At 53.0% G+C, this 14,685-nt stretch overlaps 1 protein-coding gene across 1 annotated transcript; it reads left to right on the top strand.

Moving 5' to 3' along the window:
• Window positions 1-10,620: 10,620 nt before the first annotated feature.
• On the top strand, window positions 10,621-14,685 carry IL17B (interleukin 17B). The gene is made up of 3 exons (XM_036848305.1): window positions 10,621-10,693; window positions 12,789-13,078; window positions 14,330-14,685. The coding sequence occupies exons 1-3, from the start codon at window positions 10,673-10,675 to the stop codon at window positions 14,559-14,561; spliced, it is 543 nt and encodes a 180-aa protein (XP_036704200.1). The 5' UTR covers window positions 10,621-10,672; the 3' UTR covers window positions 14,562-14,685.

Genomic DNA, 14,685 nt, shown 5'->3' with positions numbered 1-14,685 from the left:
CCCACCCCATCCGTGTCTGCCCATCTGACACTCCTCAGCAGCCCTGAGGACTGCAGGCTGACTCCAGGCCTTCGTAAACCACCCGGCACTGTTAAACAAATCCTATAATTAGAAGCCAGGTTTCCTAAACGAAATGAAAAATGTAACATTACCCTTTGTTTGTTCACTGGATGCTCAACGCATGTCCCATGACCCAGAGGAGCTATGACTTTGGGTTTCCAAGAAGCCTTAATAAGGTAATGTTTATAAAGTTCTTAACTTTACAACTCTGTCGGAGTACAAGTCTGTGAAATGAGGACAAGCCATAATTCCGAGAGATCTGCCCCCTCCTCACCCAGTGGTAGAGAATGTTATCTCCTTATGTGATGTGCAGAAAGCCCCAAGGTTGGGATTAAAGGAAGTGGGTTCTGGCCCCAGCTCTGACACTGAATTGCTGTGTGACATTGTATCAGTCCCTTTCCCTCTCTGGACTTGTGTTTCCCCATCTGTAAAGGAGAAGACATGATGAGACTTGCTTGTTCTAAATGTCTCTTCTAACTCTGACATTCTACAGTTTGATTTCTGTGTCTCTCTATCATAGGGTTGTATCTCAAGCCAGGATTCTTCTCCAGATTTGACCTCCCTTCCCTGGACTCCTCAGAAGGACTTGGTAATGTACCTTGAACTGGGTAAATTGCTTGGGGTTGGCAAGACACATAGATGTATCCTTTTGTGCCTCAGCTCTGAACGCTTAGGGCCTCTCTCATGAGATAAAATGCATAAAAATAATGTGAAAATGACTTGCAGAAAAAAAAGAACTCTTTGAAGGAATTCAAACTGGTCAACGTGAGGAACAGAGGAAAGAAGCACTGTTCTGTCTGGAGATGGTAGGCATTATTAAGTTAACATAATACTATGTTAACATTATACATAATAACTGACATTTATTGAATTATTTCTATGAACCAGAGGGCTAAGGGTTTACATTCATCCTTTTAGTTAACTTCACAGCAAATCTGTGAGGTAGGTACTTTGTCATGATCCTCACTTTATAGATAAAAAAACTGACAATCTTTTTAGATGAAAGAATTTGCCTGAAGGAAATAAGTGGTTGGAGCTAAGACTCCAGAACCCATGATTGACTGCTGTAAATCCACTACCTACATACCTCTGATTCCATTATGGTGCTTGTGGAAGAAAGTATCACGATAAAGCTTCTGTCATTCTGTGTCGTTGAGTGATTCTGATGAGCATAGCACGCCCAAGCAGCCTACACAGGACTTGTAATATAGGTGAGAAAGACGCCTTTGCTGGCCTAAGCCTCCAAGAGGATTGTTTGTTACTGCAGCACAACCTGGCCCATCCTGACTGATACTACTTGTCATAGGCAAAGGGAGCAGCTTTGTTCTTTGTATTCTTAAAAGGAAATTTGTCATCAGCATATGGAAGGAGCGGGGAGGTAGACATTTAAAACAAGTAGAGACTGATAAGAAACTTGCGAGCATCTGATAGGAGTATCACTGAGACGCCAGCAAAATGATCTGTAGGGTCCCACTGAGCCTGTGATTCTAAGAATTGGTCTAAAAAACAAGATTTGTAAGTGATTCTGGAATGACAGAGTCAGAGCTGGCTCTGTGGTTGAGATAATGAGGTAGAATGCAAAGGAATCCCAATATGGAAGACAAAAAATTATGGACATAGCTATGTGATTGCTTGACTGAAGAGCCAAACAATCCCAGTTTTTTCCAAGAGCACACTGCTGGTGGAGAGGGAGACTGGGGTCACCCCGACCCTTGAACTCTCTCCAGAGCTGACTCAGAAAACATATCCCTTGCGCACTGAGCCCTCTCGCCAGACACATTTCCCTCTAATGTAAATTTGTCCGTAGAGCACAGCCAGGCCATATCAGAAATGATTTGAATGGCCTTTGGCTCTGTGTCCACTGCCTAATGACAGGGTGCCCACTTCTAGCCACGGCCTACTTCCAATGCTCATTCCCTAACTGGGAAAAAGGTTAGGATGGGGTGGGGGTCAAGAGTGGTCTCAGAGGCCCAGCCCTTTCATCTCAAGCTCTGCCTCCTTTTCCTCACTATATGAATATGGGCAGGTTATTTCCCTTCCCTGGGCCTCAATTTTGTCTTCTGTGAAAATCTTATATTCACATGGGATTGATGCCATGAGTAAATAAAGTCACAGATATAAATATGCTTTGTAAACTGTAGAGTGCTATGAATGTAAGAGGGATATCACTGTTAACACTAGGCAACTACTTGCAGCATCTGCATGGGTCCTAGGGCTGGACCACCGCTGTCTCCCAGGGCCAGAAACCTTGACACTGTCTTCTAACAGTAGAACAATGATCGAGGCTTCTTTTTTGGGAACCAGACTTTGGAAATGGTCAGATTCCATGCTAGCCACTTCTTCCTCCTTCCCCACAAATATACAATATTTATGAGAACCGACCTTCCAATGGAAATTTGGCAAGATTTCACATTCTGGAGACATTGTACCTTCCTCCACATGCCCCGAGGGCTGAGGTCATGGGCTTCCCAGGAGATGAGGGAGTTCCCACGGATACAGGGGGTACAGGGGACTGAGAGGAGAGGGGCCCAGCAAGAGCCCTAAGTCACAGGCTGGTCCTAAAATGTTGGTACTGTTACCTCCACCATCCTCTGTAAGAACATGAGCTCAGAAACTGTTTTTTTTTTTTTAATTAAAAAAAAAATTGGGGGGCTTCCCTGGTGGTGCAGTGGTTGAGAATCTGCCTGCCAATGCAGGGGACACGGGTTCGAGCCCTGGTCTGGGAAGATCCCACATGCCGTGGAGCAACTGGGCCCGTGAGCCACAACGACTGAGCCTGCGCGTCTGGAGCCTGTGCTCCACAACAAGAGAGGCCGCGATAGTGAGAGGCCCGCGCACCGCGATGAGGAGTGGCCCCCGCTCGCCGCAACTAGAGAAAGCCCTCGCACAGAAACGAAGACCCAACACAGCCAAAAATAAATAAATAAATTTATAAAAAAAAAAAAATTTTTTTTTAATTTATTTTTTTGGCTGCATTGGGTCTTCGTTGCTGCATGTGGGCTTTCTCTAGTTGCGGTGAGCGTGGGCTACTCTTTGTTGTGGTGCGCAGGCTTCTCATTGCAGTGGCTCCTCCTGCTGCGGAACACGGGCCCTAAGCGCATGGGCTTCAGTAGTTGCGGCGCGTGGGCTCAGTAGTTGCAGCATGCAGGCTCTAGGGCGTGCAGGCTTCAGTAGTTGTGGCTCGCGGGCTCTAGAGCGCAGGCTCAGTAGTTGTGGCGCCCGGGCTTAGTTGCTCTGCGGCATGTGGGATCTTAGTTCCCCGACCAGGGATTGAACCCATGTCCCCTGCATTGGTAGGTGGCTTTACAACCACTGGACCACCAGGGAAGTCCCTATATTTGATAAATGAAGGGAATAAACCCTTCTCGAGACCTCCCAAGGCTCTTCATTGCCCCTACCTTGAAGGCCACAGCTCCTAGAAACTTACAGAGCCTCCCAGACAAGATATTTAAACCACCACCTGGGGCAGCTTCTCGATATTGTCTCCCAACAGGTTCAGGCCACAGAGACAAGCTTCTGCAGGGAGGCCTGGGTTGAGGTTCACTGCAGCTCTAAGAGCCTGTAAGTTTTTGAGGCTGTTTTCCAGAGGAGGAGGCAGGGTGGGGACGGAGGCCTTGGCTGTGGCCATAAGGGCTCCTTGCTGACATGTGAGGTGATGCGTCTTGGAGTCGCTGCCTGTCCCCCAGGTGGTGGGTAGTGAGTAGCCTCAGGGTTTCTCTGTTCTCTCCGCAGGTCCTGCTCTGGTCGCAGTGGGGTCCCAGGCTCCTGAGCCAGGCGCTGAGAAGCACGTGTGAATAAGGCATGTCCGCTGCCTGCAAGAAGCTTCCACCTGGTGACTCTTCAAAAAAAATAGTAAAACAAAACATGCACGTGCAAGACCCCAGCCACAAATTCGCAGTCACGCAGATATACACCAAAACCAGCGCAATAAAAACAGCGCTATCTGAGCCAATAGCTGAAGCCAATATGTAAGTCAGCCTTTGGTAAGTACCATCCGTTATTAGTTGTGTTGGGGGAGCAGGCCTTTGAACCCAAGCTGCAGGGGAAGTGTCCCCCCTCCCCCTGCCTCTCCCTCCCAGGACTCCTCTCCCATAAACAGCCGGGAGACACCACCCCCTTTTCCCCTCATCCTCCACAGCACAAGCTCTTCTTCCTCCGGGGTCTGGGCTCTGGGGGTCTGAAGAGAACATTTCTCATGTTGTACCCTTTTCCTGCTTCCGCTGGAGGATGGGGCTTCCCACCCAAAATAGATGCAGACCCACCCAGCAAGAGGAGGGGCTGACAGCTTGCGGGGGAAGATCAGAACTCTGGATCTTGTAAGTTCAGACGTCCTGTAAACTCTGACCAGAGTATAAACATCCCCCGGGACTGAGGGGAGGATGTGCTGGTGGGCAGGGGGCCCGGCGCCTCCATCAGCCCTGGGGACAGGCTGTTTATTCCACATCCCTCACGGGCCCCCTTGGGCTCCTTCCTGTCTAGGTCTGGGCAAGTAGAGGCAGGCAGGACAGCCCCACATGGGGCCTGAGGCCTTGGACATAAGATTCGACCTCTCAGGGCTGGAAGGGAACTTTTGTTTTTGCTTTTTTTAAATTTATTTATTTTTGGCTGTGTTGGGTCTTCGTTTCTGTGCGAGGGCTTTCTCTAGTTGCGGCGACCGGGGGCCACTCTTCATCGCGGTGCGTGGTCCTCTCACTATCGCAGCCTCTCTTGTTGCGGAGCACAGGCTCCAGACGCGCAGGCTCAGTAGTTGTGGCTCACGGGCCTAGTTGCTCCGCGGCATGTGGGATCTTCCCAGACCAGGGCTCGAACCCGTGTCCCCTGCATTGGCAGGCAGATTCTCAACCACTGCGCCACCAGAGAAGCCCTGGAAGGGAACTTTTAAAGCTCAACAAGCTCAACTCTCTCTTCTTTTTGCATCTCCCTCACAACTGGTCTTCTGGCCTCTGCTAAAACACCTCGGCTAATGGGAAGCTCAGGGCAGTCCATTCTATTACTGGCACTCTGGCAGCTGGAAAGTTTTAGAAAAATGTTGTTCTAGAATTGTTCAGTGTGACCTGATTGAGCACAGCTAAGAATAATGTGTACAACAAAATAATAGCAGGGCCATTCACTGAGCCCACACTGTGCCAGGTGCTTTATGTGCATTATCCCATTAAATTCTCCTTCCTCTCAGGAGGACACATAGGCTCAGAAAAGTTAGGCCACTTGCCCAAGGTGACCCAGCAGTTTTGTGGAGGGGCTGGGGTTCAGTTGCTTTAGTTCAAAGTGTGTGCTTTAAATATTAGCCTATACTGGTTTTTCACAATCAAAAAGCAAAAATAGCACACATAACACAAAAACACCATACAACAAACACAGTCACACACAAACCGACCACATTACCATAAAAACAACCCAAACTGGCCAAATCTTAAGTACCCTTTGTATGCCAGGCAAATCATAATTTTTATGATAAAGCCACTTTAACAACCCTAGGAGGAAACTGAGGCTCACTGAAGTTAGGAAAAACGGATGTGGCCACTTTCGAAGGGGCAGAGCATGTGTCCAAGCACCATTTCTGAAGTCTGCAGTCTCCCGCTACACCGTATTACATGATAGGAGGGCACTGTAGCATAATGGAGGAGAAAACTTTTATCATTATTATTATTATGTTCAACATCGAGAGCTTTAAAAAGCGGGATGTGCATGCTCAGAGATGAATGATCTCCCTACACTGGACGTGTCTAGCAAAGATGCTTTAGAAGAGATTCCTACACAAGATATCCCCCAGCGTCAATCTGCAACCCAGAAACACACACTTGGTGTTTTCGAGGCTGGATGCTGGGTGGAAGGGAGGCCTCAGCCACCCAGCCCCAGAGCACAAGCCCACCCCTTGCAGTCCTACTCCGCCTCAACTCGCATTTCCTTGACTGCTCCCCTGGGGGAGGAGGTATTGGCGCCTGGCCTGGGCAGAGGGTCATGTGGATGTGGCGGACCCTCTGCACATCCCAGTGGCCGCCCATTCACCCAGGCCTTGCCCTTTTTGAGAACTGGGAGCTTTCTGGCTGGGTCTGTTCCCACCAACAGCGTTCCCATCCAGGGAGCTTAAAATAGTGCCTCTTGGCTGGGGCTCTGGAGTGAGCAGTGAGGGAGGCATTTGTGCAAATATGGGCCTGGGAGAAGGACTCCTACCCCAAGAGGGTGGGGGTGGGGTGGGGTGGGCAGTGCGGCAGGAGAGCCAAGACCTCCAGTGGAGGATGCGCCCTCCTGGCCACAGCCCCCCTCCATCTTGCAGTAGAGGCGCCTGCTAGTCTCCTCCTGCCTCCCCGACCTTACTGGGTCCACTTGGGCAAATCTCTACACCGAATCCCGCAGGTCTTCCTGGCTCAGCTGAGGCTCCAGGGTGGGCCCACTGGGAACAGGGACCTCTACATTCTTCTGCTGGTTCTATCCTTGTCCCCACCTCCTACCTAGGAACACTCCAGAAGCATCCTTTTGAAGGCCCAACTCAAAAGTTATTTTTAATAATCACAGTGACAATTGCAGCTGTCACTAATTGAGGGCTTACTTTTGTCAAGCGCTCTGCTAAGTGCTTTAACATGCATTGTCTTTGGTCCCCACGACCATCCACTGAGAGCCAAGTTACCATTATCTCCACTGTGCAGAAGAAACTAAGGCTCAGAGAAGTCAAGTAACTTTCCCAAGGTCACACAGCTCTGAATTGGCAGAGGCAGGATTAATACTCAGGTCTGTCAACCTCTGGAGTCTGAACTCTTACCTCCTGAGCTGCACCTCCTCCTCCGGGTCCCTGCTTCTCTGGGCTCCCATGCTCCATCCCAGCATTATCACCCTGTATCACATACATAAGGCTGTTTTGATTCAATGCATCAAGTATTTAGTGAATGCCTACTATGTGCCAGGAACATTGCTGGGTGCCATGCCCACACCCTGGGAGCTCTCAGATCCCCTTGGAGGACTCTAGTTTGGGCTTGGGCTCAGTGACCTCCCTGACATGCAGGATCTGGTTTGAAGATGTCAGGGTGAGGTTGAGGCAAGCACAGATCCTCCTTGATGATCAGCTGCCTCCTTCCTGGACATTCCTGCCTCCTTCCTGGCTATGATGCTCCTCTCCTTCCTGCCCAGCAGGGAACAGCATGTGCAGGAATCAGACAAACTTACTTTGAATGCTCTGTGACTTTGGGCTCTCTGAGCCTCAGTTTCCCCATCCGTAGATTCGGGATAAAATTAGGACCTCACCACAGGGTGGTTGGAAGGATTTAATAAAACAATGCACATGAAGGACTTAGCACAGTGCCTGGTGGTCAGTAAGTAGAATTATACAGCAGCTATTATTGCTAATTGTTTCTTTCTGAAAATTACGGTGTCCAGGTGCCAGATACTTAGGGCCTAGCATGTGGTAGGTGCTCCAAGTGAAGGGAATCACTCACACAGCAGACAGAAGCCCCCAACCCTCCCCACCTCTGCCCCCTCACTCTTGGCTGGTTGTGCTGTTCCTGATCTGATGTGGAAGGTGTCCCGGACACTGGTCTTCATCAACAGTAGGGTCGCTTGGGCAGCCGGGGGCAGGCAAAGGACTTTTACTTATCTGGTTCCCTCGTTTTCAGCCCAGGGTCCATTCTAGGGAAAACGGGTGGCTGGCACGGAAGTTCTGCCAGGGTTTGCCTGCTCCTTGGGGGTGTCTGGCTTTCTGGTGGCGCCACCTGGTGGTGAGTACAGAACTGCTCCTAGCTGGGCAGCAGCTAACGGACCTGATGGCTCTGAGCACGACCATTCCCTGACACTCACTCTCCAGCCCAGCCACCCCTTCCCTCATTCCCCTGTGTTGACCACCTTCTGCGAGAAAAGACCTAAGGACCCCAACTCTGCTGTGGGGCAGAGACCCCTGAAGCCCAAGTTCCCATGCCTCCCTCAGGCCTGGCTCTGACCTGAGGGGTAGGGTCTCTAAGTGGTTGGCCAGGGTTCACCCTCAGGATATCCTTCAGGGCTGATGACCTCTCAGTGGTTTCTATAAACCAAGGCTGGAAGAATGGGCCTCCTTCCTGGCCTGAGATGGCCCAGGAATGGGAAACCCAGTGATGGTCCCTGGGCCCATCCTTGACTCCCCACTGTACCTGCTTGGGTACACACAGATCCCCCTCCACATTGAGGGGGCTCTGGGACTCCCAGAGGGACTGGCCTGGCTCCTACGTTCCCTCTTAAGCAGCCAAGAGGCCTAGCCCAGCCCAGAGCTGTATGTATAAAGTTTGGAGAAAACTAGTAAGAATTAGAAGACTGAATTGTGCTCAAACCAGCCTTACCCCACCTTGCACCAACATGCTGTGTGAGCTTGGGTAAGGCCTGTCCCTCCCTGGGCCTTGGCCTCCTTGTGGTAGAATGGCGGTGGGGCAGGGAATGAGCTAGGGGATGGGTGAGGACCCCTATAGCTCCCAGACTGGGACCTTGTTAAGGTGCAAATTCCTGGGCCCGCCCCGTCAGAACTCTGGGGCCAGGACCCTGGAATCTATGTGAAGTTGGAAGCTGAGGCGGCCAAGTCCTGTCTTTGGGAGACGGAAGCCAGCAGTGTGTGTCGCCAGCAGGTAAGGAGAGTGTGGTGGTTTCAGGGGTCCTGAGAAGCAGAGGAACCCCCTAGCAGCCCAATCCCCATCTTTTAATTTCTCCACCTTTCTGTGGATGCAGGGATGTGTCCCCCCAGCTGCGTGTCTGTTGGACGCCACCGGCAGCGGCAGCAGAGGGACAGCAAGGAGGTGGCACAGGTTACAGCCACGTTGCCCCCATCCTTCGCCCTCTCGTGCTGGCTGTTTCGCTTGTTCAAAGGACAGTGGTGGTGCGGCTGGGACAGCCTGGGGTGGGACTGGGGGCCCTTGTTGCTTGAGGAAGTATTTTCAGAGTCCCCCTCCCTCTGGAGTTTCCAGTGGTAGAATAGAGCCCTGTCTAGTATTTGACCAAATATGGTGGTATCTCTCATGAGCTCGAGCCTCCGCCAGCTTCTCAGTTATGCTGTGGAAACCTGCCCCGGACAGATTAATCTTGTGACATTCAGGAGCGCCTTGCACCCTGCGTTCTTCCCCTCGGTGATTCCTGTAAATGGCCAAGAGTGGCCCTGAGTAGGACGGTGCAGTCCTGGATGCCTGTTCGCGGTGTCCCTTCCCTGTCCTCTTCACACCCCCTTCCACCCCCTCCTTCGTCTCCCTGGGGGGACTTACTCGCTCACATTCAGCTGGGCTGCTCACTCAAGGGGAGAGATCCAGACCAGCAGGGCTGGTCCATTCAGCCCCTGATTCCAGGATGTGTAGACCCTGGGGTCACCTGAGCTCATGAAATTGTGGCCAGAGCCTGTGAAGCCCAGCAGTCTCTCAGCCATGAGGGTGGGCCCGAGGGGGTAGAAAAGAGAGTTGGCTGAGCAACGAGAACCGTGCTTGCTCTGATGCTAATAGAATAGCTAACGTTCCCAATAACAATTATACAATTATTTTATAATGATAACATTCATAATGAACAGCTGTGTTTATTGAGCACATACTACGTGGCACTGTGCCAGTTGTTTAACATGGGTTCTTTCCCTTACTCCTTGTGGCAGCCCCGAGAGGTGGCTACTATGACATCCCCATCCTAGAGATGGAGGCACTGAGACTCAGAAAGATTTCAGGGAGAAATGGGCCAGGCCACTGTCGATTCCTGGGTACAACTCCCATTTTACAGAGAAGGAAACTGAGGCTGAGAGAGAATGGAAGTCACAAGCAGCCACACAGGGGCAGGCCCTTGGAGTGGAGACCTTCTCTACACGAGGGGGAGCGTTGCATCCAGAAGGCCAGGACAACCGGCCATGAAGTCCTCATGAACCCGTGACTTGGCCTGCGTGAGAGCACACAGATTCAGAAACATGTTCATAGCAGGCCAGAACTGTGCAGAAAACATGCCAAGAAAAACAGAGTGGGGTGGTGGATAAAGCCCCACATGGGCACCAGATACGAACCCCAGCTCTGTCATCTCTCACTCACTGTATAATCCTAGACAAGTCCCTTCTTCACTCCGGCCTCAGTTTCCCCTCCTGTGAACTACCAGTGTACTGGGGGCCACTGAGCTCACCTGAGGCTGGCTGAGGCCGGAGTGCCTGAGGCTGTTTCCCTGGGAGATGGGGCCTGTGTCCCACTCCTGGCTAGCTCTCTCTCAGAACATTTGATCTCCTGACCAACGGACAGCCTGTCCCTCCTCCACCCTTGCCCCCTTGCCATCCCCCAAACTAACGAAGCTGATTGTCTCAGGCGGCCCTGTGGGTGCTGGCTGGGCGGCCGGCCGCAGGCCACAGGCGGAGGTGCCACCCGCCAGAGCCCCATCAGACACACAGGGCATTGTCCCTCAGTCAACAGCCCCTGGGCACCTCGGCCCAGCTCCTGGCCTGCCCCCACACCCCTCACCGCCTGCCACTGCGCCAGGCCCAGCCAGCTGGGGGCCCAAGGCTCCCAGGCGATGACGAGCCCACCCACCCACTCCCCCGGCAGCCCCCTGACGAGCTATAATTGCTTCGCGCCGTCCTGTTGCTGCCATTCTCCTGGCGGAGGCATCTGGGGTTCCAGGCGGGTGGCAGCTGCAGCCCGATCGCCTGGCTCGCAGGATGGACTGGCCACACAACCTGGTACGTGACGATTCCCCGTTCCGCCCCCATCCCTTTTTAGGGCCTGAGTGTTTCGTTACTTCTTCTCTATTGATTAATAGCAGCCTCTGTTTGGCTTGGAATCTGCAGAGGTGAGTTCTCCCTCTGTCCTCTCCCCCAGGACAAGAAGGAAACAGAGACGGGTCTCAGAGGCTGCAGCCATGGCCAGCAGCTCGGCTCCTGAGCCGGGCTCAGCCCTGTGACACTGAGGCCCTTTCAGGCCAAAGGCATCTGGGGAGATCTTGGCCATCTCCGTTATCGGGGTTTTTCCAAAGAGTCTCTGGGTGCTGAGATCCAGGCTGTGTGACCCTGGGCAAGTCCTTCTGTTTCTCTGTTTCCCATCTATAAAGGGAGAGCCAGAGTTTAAGAACGCCATGTGAGAAGCTCCGATGAGAAAGCCTATTGTTAGGGAGACATTTTTCTGCAGCAGAATCTAGGACCAAAATGGAAGAATTCAGCCACTTGAATCTGTCATGGATTCTGTGCCAAGAAATGGTTCTGCCGAGAGGGGCTCTGCCGGAGCTTGTTTCTGAGGGTCAAGACCGGCTGGGTAGATCGGCATGGGCCGTGTGGGTGGTAGGGTGAGGGATACAGGGCAGGTGGGAGCCTGGCTAGATTCAACGAGGAGATGAAATTCCCCCTGGAGGGTCCTCCCTTCTGACCAGCCCTGGCCCCCACCCAAGTCCTGGCCCTTCTCTCCCGGCTTCCTGAGGAGTCTGTGTCCTGCTGGGCTCCCAGGTCCTCTCCCGTGTGAGTGAGAGGCTTTCCTGATGCTCCCAGATGTGGATGGCGTCGGGTGAGGGTGGACAAGGGGTCAGGCAGGCAGAGGGTCGGGGTGTGGACGAGGGGAGCAAAGCTGTCATGGAGGCCAACAGGGATCCTGGGCCATGACCTGCCCACCTCCCCAGCTGCATCTCCCAGCCGCTCCTCCCAGCCACTCTCAGCCTTGCTGTTTCCTTTCAGCAAAGCTCTTAACCAACTGAAACTTCGTTTCACACTTTCCTTCCCCCACCCCCGTACAATTTTTAGGCTCCCTCTGCCCATATCTACCTCTGTCTTATCCTTCAAACCTCACCAGACACGCCCCCTCCCCAGAAAGTCTTTGCAAGACCACCCCACTGCCGCAAGGCTAAGCGGGTGGCCCTGCTCTTCTCTAACCACACGCTGTGTGGTCCCATCCACACACTGCTGCTAGCGAGGCTTAGGTGCACGTTTTCTTGTTCGCCGTCTGTTTTCCTTGCCAGACTGTAAGCGACAGATGGGCAGGGATGGTGACAGGCATTCATTCGCTCAGCAAATGTTTACTGAATACCTAAGTGCCCAGTACCGTGCAGACACAGGGGACAAGGCAGTGTGTGGAAACAGATACGATGCTGGCCCTCATGGAGCCTGTGCTAGGTGTGGGCCCAACATATAAAAGAATCACACGTATGCACCGTAAGACTGCAGTCACGCGAGAGGCATCAGGTGTTGAGAGCCCAAGAAGGTCCACAGAGGCCTCCCTAAGGAAGTGGCACTGGAGCCAAGACCTGAGGGGTGAGAGGCAGGACTCTGCAGGGAACAGCCTGTGCAAGGTCCTTGTGCAGAAAGGAGCACGGGGAGAGGAAGGTTTGCGAGAAGGCCTGAGGCTGAAGCACGGGTGTGAGAGGCAGCCAGGAGTGATTTGAGGAAGGAGAACTCAGAGGTCTGGCCTGGGCAGGTGATGTTAATACGTTTGCATTTCAAACACCCATCCTTGGCCAGGGTGTGGAGAATTGATTGGAAGGAGGCAGGGGAGGATGTGGGGTACCAGGTAGAAGGCTGGTTGAGCTGTCCAAGAAGGGGAGGCTGGTGGTACAGATAGTGAAGTGGATGGCTGGGGAGATTTTTCAGAGGTGCAACAGGACTTAGCGATGAGCGTGGTGCATACGTGCCTCTGTACACATGTGGTGGGCTGGTGGCACCAGGCCAGGGCATGACAGGTGAGGCTGGCCCCGCTAGAGGCCTTGCTTCTTCCTTCCCCCTTCCTTGGGCCCCAAGTCTTAGCCCAGAGGGAGACCTGGCTCTCCCACCTTTGACCTGTGGCCTTCCTCCCCAGCTATTCCTTCTCACCATCTCCATCTTCCTGGGGCTGGGCCAGCCCAGGAACCCCAAAGGCAAGAGGAAGGGGCAAGGGCGGCCTGGGACCCTGGCCCCTGGGCCTCACCAGGTGCCGCTGGACCTGGTGTCCCGGGCAAAGCCATATGCCCGCATGGAGGAATATGAGAGGAACCTGGGGGAGATGGTGGCCCAGCTGAGGAACAGCTCCGAGCCGGCCAGGAGGAAGTGTGAGGTCAACCTGCAGCTGTGGCTGTCCAACAAGAGGAGCCTGTCGCCCTGGGGCTACAGGTAGGCCAGGCTGGGCAGCAGTGGGTAAGCTGTGTGTTGCGGGCTGGAGGGGATGCCTTGCCCACTCTCCCTGTCATTGTAAGAGCTAAGACCTTGGATTTGGAGGCCTGGGTTTGCATCCTGGCTCTGCCTTTTACTGGCTGTGTGGCTTTGGGCAAGTTGCTTAGCCTCTCTGAGCCTCAGATTCCTCAACTATTAGTGGAGGTGATAATAATATCTACGTCATAGGCTTGTTATTAAATGAGATATCCATGCAGGGCACTGCCGTTGTGTTCTCCAAGTCTCCAGTGAAGGGCCTGCAAGGCCTTCCCCAAATGTCACGTCCTCCAGCTCCGAGTGCCTTGTACACACCTCTAGTTACAGCACTTCCAGGCAGTACTGAGTTGGCTGTGTGCACATCTGTCTCTCACGCTAGACTGGGACCATTCCCAGTGCCTGCATCAGAATCATCTAAGGATTCTCATGCCCCATTCAATCAAAATCTCCAGGGATGAGGCCCAGCAAGTGGCATTATCTACATCTCCACATGGTTAGGATACACAGCTGGGCTTGGGAATCAAGACCTGCTGCCCCTAGGGGACAGGAGTGGTGTCTTAACTTGGTTGTAGCTCCCCTTCCCAGCACACCACCTGGGCACACAGAAGGGGCCATGTGTATATGTGGAGAATAAATAATGAAGAAAAGGACTGACCCTGAAGGGTCCTCACTCATGAACCCAGGCCAAAGATTTTTAGCCACACAACTTATGTCCTGAGACTCTAGAAGAGCATGTTCAATAGAGCTTTCTGTGACAGTGTAAAGTCCAGTATGGTAGCCACTAGCCTCATGTGACTACTGAGCACTTGGAATGTGGCTAGTGTGACTGGGGAGCTAATTTTGATTATTTTAAGCTCAAACAGCCACATGTTGCTAGTGGCTCCCATACCTGGAATGTGGCAACTGGAAGGGTCCATAAAGATCCTCCGAAGCTGGGCTTCTACTTTACTGTGCCCATGACTTTCTTGGGGATCTTCTGAGTATGCAGGTTCTGATTCAGGAGGTCTGGGGTAGGGAGAGATTCTGCATTTCTAATAAGCTCCCAGGGGATGCGCTGCAGGTCCACAAGCCCACTGCCTTTCCTCCAGCACGGCACGGTCTTGCTGTGCAATCAAAACCTGGGTTAGGAAAGGCAGGGGCATCGGGGCTGGGCACCAATTTGTCTTTCCCACAACCTTCCTTCTGCCCTGTGCTCTCTCTCCTGCCTTCCCGCAGCATCAACCATGACCCTAGCCGCATTCCTGCAGACCTGCCGGAGGCGCGGTGCCTATGTCTGGGCTGCGTGAACCCCTTCACCATGCAGGAGGACCGCAGCATGGTGAGCGTGCCTGTGTTCAGCCAGGTGCCTGTGCGTCGTCACCTCTGCCCGCTGCCGCCACGCACCGGGCCCTGCCGCCAGCGCGCAGTCATGGAGACCATCGCCGTGGGCTGCACCTGCATCTTCTGAGACAGCCCTCCCTGCACCCCTGTGCTGAGCAAGGCAATGAAAAGTAAAGGCTGTCTTTTGGAAAGCAAGACTGGGTTTGCTCCTTGTGGCTCTGAAGCCCAAACCGGGTGGGAGGTAGATTTCG

The sequence above is a fragment of the Balaenoptera musculus genome, chromosome 3 (genome assembly GCF_009873245.2).
Source record: "Balaenoptera musculus isolate JJ_BM4_2016_0621 chromosome 3, mBalMus1.pri.v3, whole genome shotgun sequence".
In the NCBI taxonomy this organism is placed as follows: Eukaryota; Metazoa; Chordata; class Mammalia; order Artiodactyla; family Balaenopteridae; genus Balaenoptera; species Balaenoptera musculus.
Note: the sequence above shows the minus strand (reverse complement) of the source record. Positions and strands in the feature narration are given on the sequence as shown.